At 50.9% G+C, this 21884-nt stretch overlaps 1 protein-coding gene across 2 annotated transcripts in view; it reads left to right on the forward strand.

Annotated features, from left to right (window-relative positions):
* The first annotated feature begins 10689 nt into the window (after positions 1-10689).
* Positions 10690-21884, forward strand: part of LOC137308586 (zinc finger protein 436-like) — a 60134-nt gene continuing 48939 nt past the window's right edge. Inside the window, exons 1-2 of one of the 2 annotated variants that reach the window (XM_067977201.1) lie at positions 10690-10968; positions 12267-14416. In XM_067977201.1, coding sequence (XP_067833302.1) covers positions 10781-10968; positions 12267-12963 — 885 coding nt within the window. In that variant the 5' untranslated portion in view covers positions 10690-10780 and the 3' untranslated portion in view covers positions 12964-14416. Of the gene's footprint in view, positions 10969-12266; positions 14417-21884 lie in introns of those variants that run through there. The other variant, XM_067977203.1, reaches the window with a different exon arrangement.

Genomic DNA, 21884 nt, shown 5'->3' on the forward strand with positions numbered 1-21884 from the left:
TTTAGAATTTTGCCCTCTAGTTTATATTGCCTCTCCTCGTTCTGCCTCCCAAAATGTATCACTTTGCACTTCTCTGCGTTAAATTTCATTTGCCACGTGTCCGCCCATTCCACCAGCCTGTCTATATCCTCTTGTAGTCTGTCACTATCCTCCTCACTGTTTACCACACTTCCACTTTTTGTGTCATCTGCAGATTTTGAAATGGTGCCCTGTACACCCAAGTCCAAGTCATTAATATATTTTTTTAAAAAGCAGTGGTCCTAGTACCGACCCCTGGGGAACACCACTGTACACCTTCCTCCAGTCCGAAAAACAACCGTTCACCACTACTCTCTGTTTCCTGTCACTTAGACAGTTTCCTATCCATGCTGCCACTGCCCCTTTCATTCCATGGGCTTCAACTTTGCTGACAAGATGATTCTGCGGCCCTTTATCAAACGCCTTTTGGGAGTCCATATACACCACATCCACCGCATTGCCCTCATCGACCCTCTCTGTTAGCTCATCAAAAAACTCCAAGTTAGTTAAACATGATTTACCTTTAACAAAAGGCAAATTAAAGATCAAAGCTCTGCAGTCCTGCCACATCCAGCCGTGAATGGTGGTGGACAATTAAACAACTGATGGGAGAAACAGAACATGGTTTAAAAAATATATTACTGGAGAAGCAAAAGCAACCCCAGTAAAAAGGGGGTGCCCAAAGCTCGGGGGCCCAATGTCCCCCCTGCAAACCCCCCCCCCGTTCCCGGGTCTCCATCTCTTCCACCCGCCTCCAGGACTGCTGATTGGTCCCTGAAACGTCACAATGGGCCCATTGTTCAGCTCAGCTCCTCCCCCGACTTCCACATCTGACCTGTTGGTGACCCTACTTTGGGTCACCTCTGACCCCTGTGCATCTAAACCCTAACCCAGGCCTTCATAGCCCTGGGGCTGGATTTCTGTAACACTCTCCTTACCGACCCTCCACAAACTAAACTGCACTGCCTGAAAGGGAGGAGGAAACAGATTCAATAAATCTGCCGCCACCACCCACGAAGCCTGGTAAATGAGGTTGGTGAGCTGCAGGCGCGAATAGCCACATGGGAATATGAGGTAGTGGCAATAACGGAGACCTGGCTGAGAAAAGGGCAGGATTGGCAACTAAATATTCCTGGACACAAGATGTTCAGGAAAGATAGGGAAGAAATGAAGGTCGGGGGCGGTGGCAGTATTGATTAAGGAGAATATTGCAGTGCTGGAGAGAGAGGATATCCTGGAGGGGTCAAGGACAGAATCTATTTGGTTAAAGTTAAGGAATAACAGAGGTGCCGTTACACTACTGGGTGTATTCTATAGGCCACCAACTAGTGGGAAGGAGATTGAGGAGCAAATTTGCATGGAAATTACAGAGAGGTGCAAGAACTATAGAGCAGTGATAATGGGGGACTTCAACTCTCCTAATATAGACTGGGATTGTAATAGTGCCCCCCCCCCCCCTCCGCCGCCAGGAACGCACCCGATAGCGAGTGCTAAAATGGAGGCCGACAGGTCACAGGAGCACCACTTGCTCCGCCCTCCAACTACTTTTCCCTATACCGATTGGTCCATTGCATCCGTCAATCAAGTCACGCCTGCCATGAGGTTGATCAGTACAAAAGAGGAGGGTCTCCAACTGAAACGTTAACTGTTCTCTCCACAGATGCTGAATGTTTCCAGCAGGATCTGTCTTTGTTTCACTAAAAGACACGTGATGAATGTATACCTCAGAATCACAGGCCTCAATCATACCTTTCGGCCAGCGTCCCAGACTCTTCCATCACCATCCCTGGGTATGTCCTGTCCCGCCGGCAGGACAGACCCACCAGAGGTGGCGGTACAGTGATATACAGTCAGGAGGGAGTGGCCCTGGGAGTCCTCAACATTGACTCTGGACCCCATGAAATCTCATGGCATCAGGTCAAATATGGGCAAGGAAACCTCCTGCTGATTACCACCTACCGTCCTCCCTCAGCTGATGAATCAGTCCTCCTCCATGTTGAACACCACTTGGAGGAAGCACTGAGGGTAGCAAGGGCACAAAATGTACTCTGGGTGGGGGACTTCAATGTCCATCACCAAGAGTGGCTCGGTAGCACCACTACTGACCGAGCTGGCCGAGTCCTGAAGGACATAGCTGCTAGACTGGGCCTGCGGCAGGTGGTGAGCGAACCAACACGAGGGAAAAACTTACTTGACCTCGTCCTCACCAATCTACCTGTCGCAAATGCATCTGTCCATGACAGTATTGGTAGGAGTGACCACCGCACAGTCCTCGTGGAGATGAAATCCCGTCTTCGCACTGAGGACACCATCCAACGTGTTGTGTGGCACTACCACCGTGCTAAATGGGATAGATTCAGAACAGATCTACCAGCTCAAAACTGGGCATCCATGAGGCGCTGTGGGCCATCAGCAGCAGCAGAATTGTATTCCAGCACAATCTGTAACCTCATGGCCCGGCATATTCCTCACTCTACCATTACCAACAAGCCAGGGGATCAACCCTGGTTCAATGAAGAGTGTAGAAGAGCATGCCAGGAGCAGCACCAGGCGTACCTAAAAATGAGGTGCCAACCTGGTGAAGCTACAACTCAGGACTACATGCATGCTAAACAGCGGAAGCAACATGCTATAGACAGAGCTAAGCGATTCCACAACCAACGGATCAGATCAAAGCTCTGCAGTCCTGCCACATCCAGTCGTGAATGGTGGTGGACAATTAAACAACTAACGGGAGGAGGAGGCTCTGCAAACATCCCCATTCTCAATGATGGCGGAGTCCAGCACGTGAGTGCAAAAGACAAGGCTGAAGCGTTTGCAACCATCTTCAGCCAGAAGTGCCGAGTGGATAATCCATCTCAGCCTCCTCCCGATATCCCCACCATCACGGAAGCCAGTCTTCGGCCAATTCGATTCACTCCACGTGATATCAAGAAACGGCTGAGTGCACTGGATACAGCAAAGGCTATGGGCCCTGACAACATCCCAGCTGTAGTGCTGAAGACTTGTGCTCCAGAACTAGCTGCGCCTCTAGCCAAGCTGTTCCAGTACAGCTACAACACTGGCATCCACCCGACAATGTGGAAAATTGCCCAGGTATGTCCTGTCCACAAAAAGCAGGACAAATCCAATCCGGCCAATTACCGCCCCATCAGTCTACTCTCAATCATCAGCAAAGTGATGGAAGGTGTTGTCGACAGTGCTATCAAGCGGCACTTACTCACCAATAACCTGCTCACCGATGCTCAGTTTGGGTTCCGCCAGGACCACTCGGCTCCAGACCTCATTACAGCCTTGGTCCAAACATGGACAAAAGAGCTGAATTCCAGAGGTGAGGTGAGAGTGACTGCCCTTGACATCAAGACAGCATTTGACCGAGTGTGGCACCAAGGAGCCCCAGTAAAATTGAAGTCAATGGGAATCAGGGGGAAAACTCTCCAGTGGCTGGAGTCATACCTCGCACAAAGGAAGATGGTAGTGGTTGTTGGAGGCCAATCATCTCAGCCCCAGGGCATTGCTGCAGGAGTTCCTCAAGGCAGTGTCCTAGGCCCAACCATCTTCAGCTGCTTCATCAATGACCTTCCCTCCATCATAAGGTCAGAAATGGGGATGTTCGCTGATGACTGCACAGTGTTCAGTTCCATTCGCAACCCCTCAGATAATGAAGCAGTCCGAGCCTGCATGCAGCAAGACCTGGACAACATCCAGGCTTGGGCTGATAAGTGGCAAGTAACATTCGCGCCAGATAAGTGCCAGGCAATGACCATCTCCAACAAGAGAGAGTCTAACCACCTCCCCTTGACATTCAACGGCATTACCATCGCCGAATCCCCCACCATCAACATCCTGGGGGTCACCATTGACCAGAAACTTAACTGGACCAGCCATATAAATACTGTGGCTACGAGAGCAGGTCAGAGGCTGGGTATTCTGTGGCGAGTGACTCACCTCCTGACTCCCCAAAGCCTTTCCACCATCTACAAGGCACAAGTCAGGAGTGTGATGGAATACTCTCCACTTGCTTGGATGAGTGCAGCTCCAACAACACTCAAGAAGCTCGACACCATCCAAGATAAAGCAGCCCACTTGATTGGCACCCCATCCACCATCCTAAACATTCACTCCCTTCACCACCGGCGCACTGTGGCTGCAGTGTGCACCATCCACAGGATGCACTGCAGCAACTCACCAAGGCTTCTTCGACAGCACCTCCCAAACCCGCGACCTCTACCACCTAGAAGGACAAGGGCAGCAGGCGCATGGGAACAACACCACCTGCACGTTCCCCTCCAAGTCACACACCATCCCGACTTGGAAATATATCGGCCGTTCCTTCATCGTCGCTGGGTCAAAATCCTGGAACTCCCTTCCTAACAGCACTGTGGGAGAACCGTCACCACACGGACTGCAGCGGTTCAAGAAGGCGGCTCACCACCACCTTCTCGAGGGCAATTAGGGATGGGCAATAAATGCCGGCCTTGCCAGCGACGCCCACATCCCGTGAACGAATAAAAAAAAAATATGCAGGAATCTTGTGTAAGTCAGCTGATCCAACCAATTGCAGACGTTTCTCTCACGCACCGAGCCTGAGCTGGTTATTCAGAGGGTTTTAACCCCACGTGAAGGCCAGGACCCTAAAGTAGGTGTAGAGAACACATGACGTCTTGTCCGATCAGCTGAATTATCAAGTATAGAATTGCGATAGTTAAGATCGGCCTTGATTGTTGTGTAATTACAGTGTGAAGGATTGTATAAACTATAAGCCATGGGCGCCAGCACCAGCAAAATCCCTCCAAAGGGAACACCTGCTGCTCACATGGACAGAAACTTTGGGAAAGAAACAACTGACGAGTTGATAGTTTGGTCAAAATGAGAGGCGAAGGAGGGAGACAAGGGGGAATCTCAGCCCACTCCAGACAAAACACAACTGCCCTTAAGACGTTTCCCCAATGTCCATGCTGCAGACGGAGACCCAGTTCCCGTCCACCGTCCATGGACAGCCACCGAATTGAGAATCATTCAGGACTTACCGGACCCCTCTAAAGTCTTAGAAAAGTCTATTGACCGATTGAAAACGATAGTCATTTGTCACCAACCAACCATAGTCGATATGGATCAGTTATTACGCGCATGGTTGAAAGATAATAAATATAAAAGACTGTGTGAGGGCGATGAAAATTTACCCTTATCCGAGACCATAGGGCAGCTAACAGACCGGACGAGACAGTGGCAGATGATGCATTCTGCCAAAATTTGTCTGGTGTAATGCACGTAAAATTCCCCAAGAGAACAAATTGGACTAAGATTACAGAAACCAGTCAAAGGAAAGATGAGGATGTTGAGGATTATATAGAAAGAATGGAGAATATTTTTGACCAGTGTTCTGGTATGTCCAAAGACACATACCAAGTGCCACTCGTTAACGCCCTCGTTAACGGACTCAGACCAGAATTAAAAGACCCACTGACTTTGATATGCCGAGATTGGAGACACAAAACTATGCCCCAATTGAGGTCCATTCTAAAGAATGTCCAGGATCGTAGTAGAGAAAGCAAAGAAAATAAAAATAAAACTTCAATGTACGCAGAAACAAAAATGACTCCAAGTGACCCGCTCACCTTGTATTATATGGGACATAATAGAGGGAGGGGACGCCCACAACGCGGACACGGATCAGGCCCACCTCAACAAGGAGGTTTTGGGCCTCCCGGTGTTGGAAATCCTCAAAACCCTTTTTATGGTCTGTGTTTTCATTGTGGGAAAAGTGGACATTGGCGATCGAATTGTCCTCAGCCCGACAGAAGGTCTGCCAATGGTCCACCGCAAAATCATGCTGACCAACCCACCACTCGACCCCAAGCCCAATTTTCGACTGGGAATCCATGGGGGAATTCAAATCGTAATGATCCCGGAGATTATCCCGCATGACGCCCTCGAACCCCCCGTGTCAGAAACCTGATTGTCAAATGCCGATAGTCTCAGTGAACGCTGGTCAAGAACCATGCCTCCATCCACACATGGGGGGAAAACAAGTGCCCTTCCTTGTCGATACGGGTGCTACTAACTCTTTATTGTCCAAGGAAATGGCAAAAGAAGCCCCCAAAACGGATACAAGTGGACAACGTGTTGGCCTGTCAGGAGTTACACAAACCATGCAATGGTCAGAACCATTAGACATAAATTCAGAAGTATTCCACGGACAACATGCATTCCTACTATCAGAGGACGCACCCGTTAATTTACTCAGACGTGATCTCTTATGCAAAATGAGAGCCACCATCATATGTACGGATAGGGGATTAGAAGTGTCGATCCCCGAAGAAACTTATGGAATGTACTCCCTTCGAGAATTTGAGTCACCCGTCATTTATAAATGGTCAATGAACAACAGTGGCTCTCTGGCCACAAAACTTCGAAGATTGGTGGGGTCCCTGCAGTCCGTATCTGGGGCGGCATCTGATTACCGAGCATTCCTTAATTTAACCTCCTGGAAATACAATTTACACTGTCCAGCCGACTTTGATAAAACTGGACGGGATATTTGTGAAAAAAGTTTTTATCAAACATTTGAAGGAGGTGAATTTGATCTCACATGCGATACGATCCTGATGGACACAGCTATACCAGCCGCACCTATCATACTACCCAGCGAGGTAAAACCCTTACTTAAGGTCGCCGATAGTGCGCCCCACTGCACTCTGGCAGTTGCAGAAGGCCAGAGTCAAAAGGACCTTGGACCCATGGTCAAGCACTTAAACCATTTAACATGGACCGAAATCGCAGGTATCAGGGGAGGGACCGGAATACGGCTGGGTGAAGGAGCTGGCTTTGCCATTTTCTTATATCCCTTTATAAACAATCATGCAACCTTTGAACGAAAAGTGTTAGACAGAGACCTGCTCGAAAACCGGAGTGAGTACGTGTGTACTACAGAAGCAGCGAATCTGTTCGAAAGGGTCCCAGAGCAACTCTGGTCCCAACATGCGAATGAAGTGGGAAAAATGCTAAGGGAAGACAATATCCATGGACACGATTGCCTCAAGGCTACACTGAAAGCCCAACCATATTTTCAGTGTTCAAAGGCAGACTTGCAGGACATTGTCTTCGAAGCAGGTTCCACTCTGGTCCAGTATGTAGACGATCTGTTAATCGCCTCACCTCATTCTTCTGCCTGTCAGGCTGACTCTATTACCATGTTATGTGTCCTCGCTAAAAATGGACACAAGGGGCTCGATGTTACCAGGGCTGCGGGTTCGCGGCGGGGGGGCTATTGGGCGCGTGGGTAACACGCCCGGCGAAATCAGTCTGCCCCCCGTGCGATCGCAGCCTAATTGGATCCACTTCCCTGGTCTTCCGGGTTCCCCACTGCTGATCTGCGCATCGGGCGGACTGCGCATGCACAGGAAGCTCTGTCAGCTGGAGGAGCTCTATTTAAAGGGGCAGTCCCCCACTGACTGATGCTGCAACAAATAGGAAAAATTACAGCATGGAGCAGCCCAGGGGGAAGGCTGCTCCCAGTTTAATGATGCCTCACTCCAGGTATCATTAGATGGGGTGAGGAGGACAGAGATCTTCCCCCCGGCGGGCGGGAGGAAGCGGCCTGCCTCTGCCACCAGGAAGGCCTGGCTCGAGGTGGCAGAGGAGGTCACCTGCACCACCAACATATCGCCCACCTGCATACAGTGCAAGAGGCGCTGCAATGACCTAAGTAGGTCAGCCAAAGTGAGTACACTTACTCATTCCCCTACACTCCGTCTGCCACATCACTGCCCCCACCCCACATCTCCTTCTGCACTGCCAACACTACTCTGTCACATCACCCCTCACACCCACTCAAACCTCATCCTCATCTTACCTGCACTTACTCACCTCGCCAGTACTCATCCCACCACTACCACTCAACCTAATCCTCATACAATCTCATACTCACCCTCTGATGCATCTCTTTCACGGTCAGCCTCACTCAACCTGCCACTACCTGTGCTGCAGCCACAGGGCATGCATCATATATGTGCAGTAGGCAGCGTAAGACAAACGTGTTGTGAGCATGAAGGGGATGCACAAGGGTGTTTGAGGGTTTGTCATGGTTTTTACTGCTATTTAATTTCTGACCAACTCACATCACATATTATATTGGCACCACTACTGCCACGTCTTTGCGAATCTTGTCTGGTTTGTGCAATAATGCCCTTTCCTGAGGATCACAATGAAGACCCACACCTGATGCCACCCATTGTGTCCCTGCAGAGTGGGTGTGGGTGTATTTGCAGGGCTCTTTTGTGCAGACGACTGAGAGACATCGGCGATGTCCCCGGTGGCACCCTGGAAGGATGCGGAGGAGAAGTTGTTGAGGGCAGTGGTGATGTTGACAGCGACAGGTAAGAAGATGGTGCTCGGGCCAGCCGGGAGCAGCTCGGCATGAAGGAGGCTGCAGATGTCCACGACTACATGTCGAGTGACTCTGAGCCTCCGTGTGCACTGTTGCTCAGAGAGGTCCAGGAAGCTGAGCATCGGTCTGTGGACCCTGTGGCGAGGGTAGTGCCCCATGCGACGCATCTCTCTCTGCGGTTGCCCTCCCTCCTGCTGTGCAGGGGGATGTGTCACAGCACTGTGTTGTGGAGCTCCACGTATCAGAGGTGGACGGCAAGGCCGGTGATGGTGTTCGCCCTCCGAGTAGGTCATGACTGCAGCTACGGCGGCCCCCATCTGGAAGATGTACATCTGAGGGGGTCCGCAAGGTTGGTACATGTGTCTGGACCCTGGGGTTAATTGTGCAAGTTGGTGAATTTGATTGTCAGGAGGAGGGTGGTGGAGGCCAAACTTTGTCCCAAGTGACAGAGTGGCCTCCTGCAATGAGTGAGGGTCTCCCCCCGCCACCTGACAAATGGACCTTTCCAGCTGCGACAGGCTGATGGCTGCAACACGTCCATTTCAACTGGGAGTGTTTCCCCCAGTATGGGAAACAGTCCCAGTTGTTTCTAAAATCCCACCCCTCCTGACATATTCCCTTAATCAGGTCTGTTAATGACCTGAAATACCTCGGTAAATACTCTCAAGTGGCCCCCCGCTGGCTTTAATTGCCTGCGGGAGTCCCACATGCGGGGGCTGTGCGCGCACGTCGCCGCGTCTGTGGGGAACCCGGAAGTGGGCGGGTTGGAGCCGGGCTCCCGACCCGCTCCGGGATTCCCTGATTTTCGGAGCCCCCCCCCCAGGAACGCACCCGATAGCGGGTGCTAAAATGGAGGCCGACAGGTCACAGGAGCACCACTTGCTCCGCCCTCCAACTACTTTTCCCTATGCCGATTGGTCCATTGCATCCGTCAATCAAGTCACGCCTGCCATTAGGTTGATCAGTACAAAAGAGGAGGGTCTCCAACTGAAACGTCAACTGTTCTCTCCACAGATGCTGAATGTTTCCAGCAGGATCTGTCTTTGTTTCACTAAAAGACACGTGATGAATGTATACCTCAGAATCACAGGCCTCAATCTGCTTGGGAAAGAATTAGAAAATAGGAACAGAGGAATTGATGGACCAAAAAGGACCAAGGTTCATCTAGTTCGTCTTCTACCATCCTGGTAGTCGCAAGATACAAAGCAGCCCGCTTGATTGGCACCCCATCCACCACCCTAAACATTCACTCCCTTCACCACCGGCACACCGTGGCTGCAGTGTGGACCATCCACAGGATGCACTGCAGCAACTCGCCAAGGCTTCTTCGACAGCACCTCCCAAACCCGCCACCTCTACCACCGAGAAGGCCAAGGGCAGCAGGTACATGGGAACAACACCACCTGCACGTTCCCCTCCAAGTCACACACCATCCCGACTTGGAAATATATCGGCCGTTCCTTCATCGTCGCTGGGTCAAAATCCGGGAACTCCCTTCCTAACAGCACTGTGGGAGAACCTTCATCACACTGACTGCAGCGGTTCAAGAAGGCGGCTCACCACCACCTTCTCAAGGGGCAATTAGGGATGGGCAATAAATGCCGGCCTCACCAGCAATGCCCACACCCCATGAATGAATAAAAAAGAATTGATAATGGAGTTGTTGACTAATCATAACAATCAATCTCTTATCAATTTGTCTCCAACAGACCCAGACATGAGGTGAGGAAAACCCCCAGTGGTGGAGAGCATTGGGAACCACAGGCCCAAAGTCACCTGTTCCTCAGAAGCAATGCTGCACTCACCACAGGTCAAGTCTTAAATTACTCACACACTGTATCCTCAGTTATTTTTTTTTATTCGTTCATGGGAAGTGGGCGTCACTGTCAAGGCCGGCATTTGTTACCCATCCCTAATTGCCCATTACTGAAAGAAATTTTATCTAATTTGCATTTGAATGCTTTATATACTAACTGCTCCCACCGTCTCCCTCGGCAGCCTGTGCCCATAGATTGAGCACTCGCTCCCTGAAATATAATCAGAATATGAAAGTACAACCAGTACCTGCTTCAATTCGATAACCTGTGTTGGAGATTTCCCGCTGCGACGGTGAAAAAGGACAGACTTTGCTCCCATCCCGGGCGTGCGGCGCTTCAATTCGTTTCCATGGCGGTCATCCTTACCCAGAAACCCTCGCGCCGTAGAAAGCGCCCTATCGGTCTGACGGGAGGCGAGCGCGCAGGCGCTGGGTTGGGGGGGAGGGTCTCCGTCCCGAGCATGCGCGGTGCGGGCCGTGGGAAGAGAAGCTTCGAGAGGTCGGAGCGGCGCGGCGGCCGAGTGCGGGCCTAAGGCCCGGAATGGCCGTGCCCGGGAATGGGGAGAGAGCGCGGATCGGTGCAGGCTTCATCAACAACCGAGGGCCGGAACACATCAAACAGTCTCGGGCCCTCGCTCCTCCTCCGCCCGCGCCCCGGGGATTCTCCTCACTCGCTCCGGCCGCCGGACTCTCCACAAGCGGCTGGAGCCCAGCCCAGGATGCACTGCGGGTCCCCGCCCACGTGGTATGTGTGGTGGGGGTGGGGGAATAGGCGCATGCGCGCTGAAACTATCGCGGCGGATAGAGCGGTTTCTGGCGCGCTGGGCATTGTGGGTACTGAGGCAGCCATTGATGCGGACCGCGGTCAGCGGAATATTTTTTTTCTCGCACCGGTCGGCTGGAAACGCAGGCAGGCGGATTGGGAGCCGGCGGGCGATCCAGACGGGTATCCAAATCAAACCGGGTGGGGCTGGAGAGAAGGGATTGGGTTAAATACATAGCAACCTATCCTGGGCGACGTGGGGCTATCTGAGTCCAGTGGGGTCCAATAGTTTTCATCTGAAGCTATCTTATGATTGATACGAATTATTCAGGGTGTATTTGAACTGGTTCGGCCACAGCTGGAGTACTGTGTGCAGTTCTGGTCGCCACACGACAGGAAGGATGTGATCGCTTTGGAGAGGGTGCAGAGGAGATTCACCAGGATGTTACCAAGGCTGGAGCGCTTCAGCTATGATGAGAGACTGGGAAGATTGGGTTTGTTTTCCTTGGAGCAGAGGAGGCTGAGGGGGGACATGATTGAGGTGTACAAAATTATGAGGGGCACAGATAGGATGGATACTAAGGAGCTTTTTCCCTTCGTTGAGGTTTCTATAACAAGGGGGCATAGATTCAAGGTAAAAGGCGGGAGATTTAGAGGGGATTTGAGAAAGAACTTTTTCACCCAGAGGGTGGTTGGAGTCTGGAACTCACTGCCTGAAAGGGTTGTGGAGGCAGGAACCCTCACAACATTCAAGAAGCATTTGGATGAGCACTTGAAATGCCATAGCAAACAAGGCTACGGACCAAATGCTGGAATATGGGATTAGATTGGACAGGGCTTGATGGCCGGCGCGGACACGATGGGCCGAAGGGCCTCTATCCGTGCTGTATCACTCTATGATGGCTAGTTACCATCACCGTGTATATCGGTATAACCTCCTTCAGTGCAACAGCCAGCCTCAAGAGATTCCTGCACCTCTGACTCCCGCCTCTTTTGCATCCCCTTTCGTCCAAGCTATTGGCTGCCATGCTTGCAGTCACCTGCTCCCACTCTCTGGAACAGCCCCCAAACCCCTCCTTTTGGACCCTCTTTATAATTCCAACATCACTAATTACCTGGTCATCATCACATTGCTGTTTACGTACAATTTCCTGCAACATTGATTGCAGATTTACAGCTCAGAAGGGACAAGAAAGCAAAGAATGTTCCACGGGAATTGTATGTTTTTGAATTTCTATCCTGCACTGACAGCGCTGACTTTTGTAAACTCCTTTTGACAGGGTATTAGAAGGGGAGGGTTTGCAGACGGGACACTCACCTCGGGATCCGACAGAGCCGCTCGATTCATCGGGACGTGCGATGGAAGAACAAGGCGCCGATCACAGCAGCGACAGACCGTACCCGTGCTCCGTGTGCGGACGAGCCTTCAGCCGATCGTCCAACCTGGCGAGGCACGAGCGCAGCCAGGCCGGGGGGCAACCGTGTGACTGTGCCGACGCCGAGCAGGGATTTCCGTGCCAATCCCGGCCGGGAAAACATTGCCACAGCCGCACCGGGGAGAGGCCGTTTGCCTGCTCCGTGTGCAGGAAGGGATTCACTCAGTCCTCCCGCCTGCGGACACACCAGCACATTCACACCGGGGAGAGGCCCCACACCTGCTCCGTGTGTGGGAAGGGATTCAATTCTTCCTCTCACCTGCTGAGACACCAACTGGTTCACACTGACGAGAGACCTTTCGGATGCTCTGACTGCGGGAGCAGCTTTAAAAGTCCCGAGTTGTTGTCGCGGCACCAGCGCATTCATAGCGAGGAGAGACCGTTCGGTTGCTCGCGATGCACCAAGAGATTCAGACGACCGTCCAGCCAGCTGACGCACCGGTGCACTCACGCTGGAGACAGGCTGTTGACCTGCCCCGTGTGCGGGAAGGGATTCACCCGTTCATCCCACCTGCTGATGCACCAGCGTACTCACGTTTGACTGCAGGCGGTTGGATTCTGCTGTTATTGCTGCTGTTAATCACATCCAGGACTGAACCATGTTCATTCTGGTAGTTTCTGCTGATGTTAATTCCCCCTATCACTGGATTTTATCCTTCTCAATATGTGGCAAATCAGTCAGCTTTCTTTCAGACTCTGTGTCGAGTCCTTGATGTCTCTAAGAGCTGACTGGTGACTTGTTCTGGACATTCCCAGTCCCTCTGTAGCTGTGACTGGGTGAGAAGATAGTGGGTTTATCTTACCTTTTGGGTGAATGGATGTCAGTGCTGGGGAATGGGACATTTTATCATTCAGAGCGCCGAGTCTCAGTGTGATGAAAACAGGTCTTTTTTCTGTCTGTGATGAATTTTTAAAACTTTTATATTTTGTGTTGCTAGAATCAGCACATAAGGTATTTCTCCAAGGAAAACCCATCAGTTCAGTTCCAGACAAGCTGCCTGCGGTGTCCTTCATCAATGCAAATTGATAAAGCGAAGGACTTTAGTAAGTTCCCCGTATCGATTGGCTGCTGTTCACGTCTTCAATGACCCCAGTCGAAGATTGAGGAATGACTGTTTGTTCCAATGTGTTCCCTCGAGTATAGAAGATCAAGGGGTGATCTGATCGAGGTGTTCAAGATGATTAAAGGATTTGACCGGGTAGATAGAGAGAAACTATTTCCTCTGGTTGGGGGGAGTCCAGAACAAGGTGGGCAGAACCTTAAAATTCGAGCCAGACCGTTGAGGGGGTGATGTCGGGAATCACTTCTTCACACAAAGGGGAGTGGGAATCTGGAACTCTCTCGCCCAGAAAAGCTGTTGAGGTCGGGGGACAACTGGAAATTTCAAAACTAAGATTGTTGATTTTTGTTAGGCGAGGGTATTAAGGGTTATGGTACCAAGGCGGGGAGATGGAGTTAAGATACAGGTCAGCCATGATCTAAGTGAATGGCGGAACAGGCTCGAGGGGCCGAATGGCCTCCTCCTGTTCATGGGAGATGGAGTCACCTCTTGCTTTTCTTTCAGGGTCAACCTGGGCCCGTTGACACGCTGCCTGGTCACAGAGCAAAGCCTCAGCCTGGGCAGTGCCTTTGACTGACCCGCTGTGTCTCAGAGGTCAGGGACACTGATCGGCTGGAGCCCTCTGTGATGGACAGTTGATTGGGTGGGGAATTTGCTCTTGCAGGAATTGAATTGGCAGTCCAATGTCGGTCTTTTCAGTCACAGTCAGGGCGTCAGTCTCGCAGCCAGGGGGCTGAATGTGTTTCACAATACGTGTCGTCCTGGCAAAGGTAAACGGATCAAGAGTGTGGCTGGAGCAAGTGAACGGTTGTCTTTAGAGAGAACAACCCTTTGTTATTGTCGTGTGGAGGAACGGAGGGAAATCCATGTGTTACACTGCACACTGTTCGTTACTGCCCACATAATACAAATAAACCTCCTGGTTGGTTCAAAGCTTGTGCCTCCAGTTAGTATCAGTGTGAGATATATTCCAGGAACCAGTACACAGAGTATGGGCTTCCTGTTATGATCACTAGAAATGGGTGCACACCAGATCCTAGGGGCCGTGAGGTGCACTTATAAAGTGACAGTGATGCTGAATCTGAGAAAATATCATGGGTATTAACCCAACAACAATGACAGTTAGCATCAAACACTCCCAGGGCAGGTACAGCATGGGTTAGATACAGAGTAAAGCTCCCCTCCACACTGTTCCATCAAACACTCCCAGGGCAGGTACAGGGTGAGATACAGAGTAAAGCCCCCTCTACACTGTTCCATCAAACACTCCCAGGGCAGGGACAGCACGGGTTAGATACAGAGTAAAGCTCCCTCCACACTGTTCCATCAAACACTCCCAGGGCAGGGACAGCACGGGTTAGATACAGAGTAAAGCTCCCTCGACACTGTCCCATCAAACACTCCCAGGGCAGGTACAGCACGGGTTAGATGCAGAGTAAAGCTCCCTCGACGAAGGGTGCTCATTACCACAGGTCTGTGACTTTACTGTTTCCGCTCCAGTCCTCCTCGCGGCCTCTCTGAAACCGATCAGTTTCCTGCGAGTTATTATCAATTGATTTGTTGTTGTGTCAGGCCGAGCAGGAGAAGAGAGGTCGGCCACCTTGTCGAGTCTTTGTTCGTGTCCCTCCCCCCTCCTCCCTCTTTTCTCCCCCCCCCATTGGGGTTCAGCCGTCTCCGAGCCTCGATTACACACTGTAGAATCCGGGGTTTGGGCCATGCCCTCACTGACATTGGTGATGTCATGGCATCGTGATGACAACACGTTAGGGGTGTGGCCACCACGTCAGCTCCCATTCCCGTCACCGGTAAATAACCCGGGACTCGCGGTAACCTGACTAAAAGAAGCTCATGGGAGGAAAAGGAGATCCAGACATCGACTAGTGGATATTTTGAAGATGGGCGGTGGAAGCAGATTCAATCGTGGCTTTCAAAAAGGAATTGGAAAAATATTCGAAGGGAAAAGATTTGCAGGGCTACGGGGAAAGAGCGGGGGAGTGGGACTGATTGGATTGCTCTTACAAAGAGCTGGCACAGGTTCGATGGGCTGAATGGCCTCCTCCTGTGCTGTAACCATTCTAAGAGCAAGAGAATTCTCCCTGCTGTCCTGGCCCAATATTTATCTCTCAACCAACATCAGATAGGCTTCAGGAGCTGGGTCTACTCACAGTGTCAGCCGTGGCTCAGTCGGTCTCACTCTCCCCTCTGAGTCTGAAGGCCGTGGGTCCAAGTCCCCACTCCAGAGACTTGAGCCCCGTAATCCAGGGCCGACACTCCCCAATACCAGTACTGAGGGAGCGCTGCACTGTCGGAGGGTCAGTACTGAGGGAGCGCCGCACTGTCGGAGGGTCAGTACTGAGGGAGCGCCGCACTGTCGGAGGGTCAGTACTGAGGGAGCGCCGCACTGTCGGAGGGTCAGTACTGAGGGAGCGCTGCACTGTCGGAGGGTCAGTACTGAGGGAGTGCTGCACTGTCGGAGGGTCAGTACTGAGGGAGCGCTGCACTGTCGGAGGGTCAGTACTGAGGGAGCGCTGCACTGTCTGAGGGTCAGTACTGAGGGAGCACCGCCTTGTCGGAGGTTCAGTGCTGAGGGAACGCCGCACTGTCGGAGGGTCAGTACTGAGGGAGCACTGCGCTGTCGGAGGGTCAGTTCTGAGGGAGCTCTGCACTGTCGGAGGGTCAGTACTGAGGGAGCGCTGCACTGTCGGAGGTTCAGTGCTGAGGGAACGCCGCACTGTCGGAGGGTCGGTACCGAGGGAGCGCTGCACTGTCGGAGGGTCAGTACTGAGGGAGTGCTGCACTGTCGGAGGGTCAGTACTGAGGGAGCGCCGCACTGTCGGAGGGTCAGTACTGAGGGAGCGCCGCACTGTCGGAGGGTCAGTACTGAGGGAGCGCCGCACTGTCGGAGGGTCAGTACTGAGGGAGCGCTGCACTGTCGGAGGGTCAGTACTGAGGGAGTGCTGCACTGTCGGAGGGTCAGTACTGAGGGAGCGCTGCACTGTCGGAGGGTCAGTACTGAGGGAGCGCTGCACTGTCTGAGGGTCAGTACTGAGGGAGCACCGCCTTGTCGGAGGTTCAGTGCTGAGGGAACGCCGCACTGTCGGAGGGTCAGTACTGAGGGAGCACTGCGCTGTCGGAGGGTCAGTACTGAGGGAGCTCTGCACTGTCGGAGGGTCAGTACTGAGGGAGCGCTGCACTGTCGGAGGTTCAGTGCTGAGGGAACGCCGCACTGTCGGAGGGTCGGTACCGAGGGAGCGCTGCACTGTCGGAGGGTCGGTACTGACCGAGCGCCGCACTGTCGGAGGTTCAGTGCTGAGGGAACGCCGCACTGTCGGAGGGTCAGTACTGAGGGAGCGCTGCACTGTCGGAGGGTCAGTACTGAGGGAGCGCTGCACTGTCGAAGGTGCCGTCTTTCGGATGAGATTTTAAACCGAGGCCCCGTCTGCCCCTCTTTGGTGGATGTCAAAGATCCCACGGCCACTATTTTGAAGAAGAGCAGGGGGGAGTTCTCCCTGGTGTCCTGGGGCCAATATTTATCCCTCAACCAACATCACTAAAAAAATGATGTGGTCATTTATCACTTTGCTGTTTGTGGGATCTTGCTGTGCGCAAATTGGCTGCTGTGTTTCCTACATTACAACAGTGACGACACTTCAAGAGCGCCTCATTGGCTGTAAAGCACTTTGTGACGTCCTGAGGTTGTGAAAGGCTCGATATAAACGAGATTTCTTTCTTTCGTTAACAGCTGGTTTCATCTCAATTAAATCTCCCCTCAGCCTCCTCTGTTCCAAAGAGAACAACCCCAGCCTATCCAATCTTTCCTCATAGCTAAAATTCTCCAGTCCTGGCAACATCCTCGTAAATCTCCTTTGTCCCCTCTCTCGTGCAATCCTATCTCTCCTGTTATGTGGTGACCAGAACTGTACGCAGTACTCAAGCTGTGGCCTAACTATTGTTTTATACAGTTCTAGCATGACCTCCCTGCTCTTATATTCTATGCCTCAGCTAATAAAGGAAAGTATCCCGTATGCCTTTTTAACCACCTTATCTCCCTGTCCTGCTACCTTCAGGGATCTGTGGACATGCACTCCAAGGTCCCGCTGCTCCTCTCCATCTCTCAGTATCCTCCCATTTATTGTGTACTCTCTTGCCTTGTTTGCCCTCTCCAAATGCATTACCTCACACTTCTCCGGATTGAATTCCATTTGCCCCTTTTCTGCCCACCTGACCAGTCAATTGATATCTTCCTGCAGTCTACAGCTTTCCTCCTCACTATCAACCACACGGCCAATTTTTGTACCATTTGCAAACTTTTTAATCTTGGCCCCTACATTTAAGTCTAAATCATTGATATTTACCACAAAAAGCAAGGGACCGAGTACTGAGCCTTGCAGAACCCCACTACAAACAGCCTTCCAGTCACAAAAACACCCGTCAACCATTACCCTTTGCTTCCTGCCACTGAGCCAATTCTGGATCCAACTTGCCACTTTCCCTTGAATCCAATGGGCTTTTACTTTTCTGACCAATCTGCCATGTGGGACCTTGTCAAAAGCCTTGTTAAAATCCATGTAGACTACATCAATCGTACTACCCTCATCGACCCTCCTTGTTACCTCTTCAAGAAATTCAATCAGGTTAGTCAGACATGACCTTCCCTTAACAAATCCATGCTGACTGTCCTTGATTAATCCGTGTCTTTCTAAATGACGATTTATGCTGTCCCTCAGAATTAATTCCAATAATTTGCCCACCATCAAGGTGAGGCTGACTGGCCTGTAATTACTCGGTCTGTCCCTTTCTCCCTTTTTAAACAACGGTACAATGTTAGCAGTCCTCCAGTCCTCAGGCACCACGCCTGTAGCCAGGGAGGATTGGAAAATGATGGTCAGAGCCTCTGCTATTTCCTCCCTTGCTTCTCTGAACAGCCTGGGATACATTTCATCCGGGCCTGGCGATTTATCCACTTTCAAAGATGCTAAGCCCGTAATACTTCCTCTCTCACTATGTTTATCCCATCCAATATCTCACACTCCTCCTCCTTAACTACAATCTCTGCATCGTCCCCCTCTTTTGTAAAGACAGACGCAAAGTATTCATTAAGAACCATACCCACATCTTCCGCCTCCACACACAGGTTACCTTTTTGGTCTCTAATAGGCCCTACTCTTTCCTTAGTTATCCTCTTACTCTTTATGTATTTATAAAACATTTGGAGTTTTCCTTAATTTTACTTGCCAGTATTTTTTCATGCCCTCTCTTTGCTTTCCGAATTTCCTTTTTAATTTCACCCCTGCACTTTCTATACTCCTCTGGGCTTTCTGCAGTATTGAGCTCTCAGTATCTGACATAAGATTCCCTTTTTCTGCCTTATCTTACCCTGTGTGCTCCTTGTCATCCAGGGGACTCTAGATTTGGCAGTCCCACCCTTTTTCTTTGTGGGAACATGTTTACTCTGAACCCCTTGAATGCCTCTCACTGCTCTGACACTGATTTACCTTCAAGTAGCTGTTTCCAGTCCACTTTTGCTGAATCACTTCTCAGCTCAGTGAAATTGGCCTTTCCCCAATTGAGAACTTTTACTCCTGTTCTATCTTTATCCTTTTCCATAACTACACGAAATCTAATTGAATTATGATCACGACCACAAAATGCTCTCCCACTGATGCTCCTTCCACCTGCCCAGCCTCATTCCCTGAAACTAAATCCAGAACTGCCCCCTCTCCCACCTCTTGTTCGGCTTGCTACGTACTGGCTAAAAATGTTCTCCTGAATGCATTTTAAGAATTCTGCCCCCCTCTCTCCCCTTCACACTGTTTCTATCCCAGTTAATATTCGGGGAGTTGAAATCCCCTATTATTACTGCCCTACTGTTTTTGCACTTTTCAAAAATTTGCCGACATATTTGCTCTTCTATCTCCCTCTGACTGTTTGGGGGTCTATAGTACACTCCCAGCAGTGGGACTGCCCCTTTTTTGTTCTTCAGTTCAACCCATATGGCTTCATTTGATGATCCTTCTAACATATCATCCCTCCTCACAGCTGGAATTGTTTCTTTAACCAATATTCCACCTCCCCCTTCTCTTTTATTCCCCTATCTTGTCTGAAAACCCTGTAACCAGGAACGTTGAGCTGCCAGTCCTGCCCCTGTTTAAGCCATGTTTCAGTAATAGCTAAGATATCGTACTGCCATGTGTCTATCTGTGCCCTTAACTCATCTGCCTTATTCACTATACTCCTTGCCTTGAGGTATATACCATTAAGCACTGCCAAACTCCTTTATTGTTTATTTTCTAGTCTTTGTTTCCTCTGCCTTCAAAACTCACTTACTAATTTTCTGCCTTCCATTTCCAGCTCTGATTCTCTCCCTTCTGAATCTCCGCTCTGGTTCCCATCCCCCTGCCAAGTTAGTTTAAACCTTCCCCAACAGCACGAGCGAACCTCCCCGCGAGGATATTGGTCCCGGCCCTGTTGAGGTGCAACCCGTCCGGCTTGTCCAGGTCCCACCTCCCCCAGAACCGGTCCCAATGCCCCAGGAATCTAAAGCCCTCCCTCCTGCACCATCTCTCCAGCCACGCGTTCATCTTCTCTATCCTCCTATTTCTATACTCACTGGTGCGTGACACCGGGAGTAAGCCGGAGATTACTACCTTTTGAGGTTCTGTTAATTAATCTCCTTCCGAGCTCCTTCAAATCTACCTGCAGGACCTCATTCCTCATTCCACCTATGTCATTGGTACCAATGTGGACCACGACCTCTGGCTGTTCACCCTCCCCCCTCAGAGCATTCTACAGCCGCTCAGTGGCATCCTGGACCCTTGCACCAGGGAGGCAACATACCATCCTGGAATCTCGTCTGTGGCCGCAGAAACACCTGTCTGTTCCCCTAACTATAGAGTCCCCGATCACCATTGCTCTCCTGACCTTTCTCCACCCCCGCCCCCCGTACAGCTGAGTCCCCCGTGGTGCCGTGGACTTGGCTCTGGCCGTACTCCCCAGAGGAACCATCCCCCTCACCAGTATTCACCGGTTAGAGAGCGAGATGTAATCAGGGGAATCCTGCACTACCTGCCTGGTCCTCCATGTCCGTCTGGCGGTCACCCATTCCCTCGCTGCCTGCACACTCTAAAGCTGCAGGGTGACCACCTCCTGGAACGTGCTATCCACGTAGCTCTCGGCCTCGCGGATACACTGCAGTGACACCAGCCGCTGCTCATGCTCCGAAACCCGGAGCTCGAGCTCCCCCAGCTGACGACACTTCCTGCACATGTGGCCGTCCAGGACACGGGAAGCGTCCTGGAGTTCCCACATGGCGTAGGATGTGGATTCAACGGGACTGAGGAGACCTGCATGCCTTGCTTTATTAGACTACTAACTAAACTTACCATCAGTAAACTTAAGACTGGTCCCTGATCTGGGCAAAAAAAAACCAATCACCAATCAGCTCCTTCCTTTGTGCAGACCTCACTTTGGGTGTTTTTTCTCCCTCGCTCCCTTTCCCCCTCCGCTGGTCTCGGGCGTCCGACTCCCGCCTCTTATAGGCCGCTCCCTAACCTCCACTGCCGCTGGTGGTGGACGGTTTCTCCCCGCTGTGAACGGTGCGATGTTTTTTCAGGCTGTGTAACTGGTTAAAGCTCTTTCCACACTCAGTGCACTGGAACACTCTCACTCGGGTGTGTGTGTCTCGGTGATTTTCCACTCACACTGATGTTTGATCTTTTCCCACAGACACAACAGACAAACATTTCTCCTTCCACATTCAAAGGCCGATGATATTCAGGTCCTGATGAATCGAGGGACTCTGTCAGATCTTGACGTGAGGTTTGGTTTGAGTTTCCCGTCTGCAAATCCTCCCCTTCTAATACCCTGTAAAAGGAGTTTACAAAAGTCATCGCTGTCAATACAGGATGGAAATTCAGAACAGACAATTCTAGTTTCTGTCGAACATTCTTTCCCCTCTCGTTCCCCTCAAGCTGTAAATCCCCGTCCCACACTCTCTCCCTCCTCCCTCACTCTGCTGCACCTCATGTTCACTCTCCCGATTTTCGCTGCTCTGCAGATCCACACTTACTGGTTCCTGTTCAGGACACAGACACCTGCGATTCCTCATGCAGGCTGCTCGGCCTAATATATATGGACTATGTTACTGGACTAAAAACAGCATGGACTTTACTGTATTACTGGACAAAAAATATATAATGTATGTGCAATACTATATTATGGGATGAAAATATATATAGTGTTTGTAAAATACTATATTACTGGACTAAGATGTATAATGTATGTACTGTACTGTATTACTGGAATAAAAATAATATATGTACAGTACTATATTACTGGACTAAAATATATAATGTGGAGCACGAGACTAAATAGATATATTATACAAAGGATTGTATCACTA

Source organism: Heptranchias perlo, unplaced genomic scaffold (assembly GCF_035084215.1).
Source record: "Heptranchias perlo isolate sHepPer1 unplaced genomic scaffold, sHepPer1.hap1 HAP1_SCAFFOLD_134, whole genome shotgun sequence".
In the NCBI taxonomy this organism is placed as follows: Eukaryota; Metazoa; Chordata; class Chondrichthyes; order Hexanchiformes; family Hexanchidae; genus Heptranchias; species Heptranchias perlo.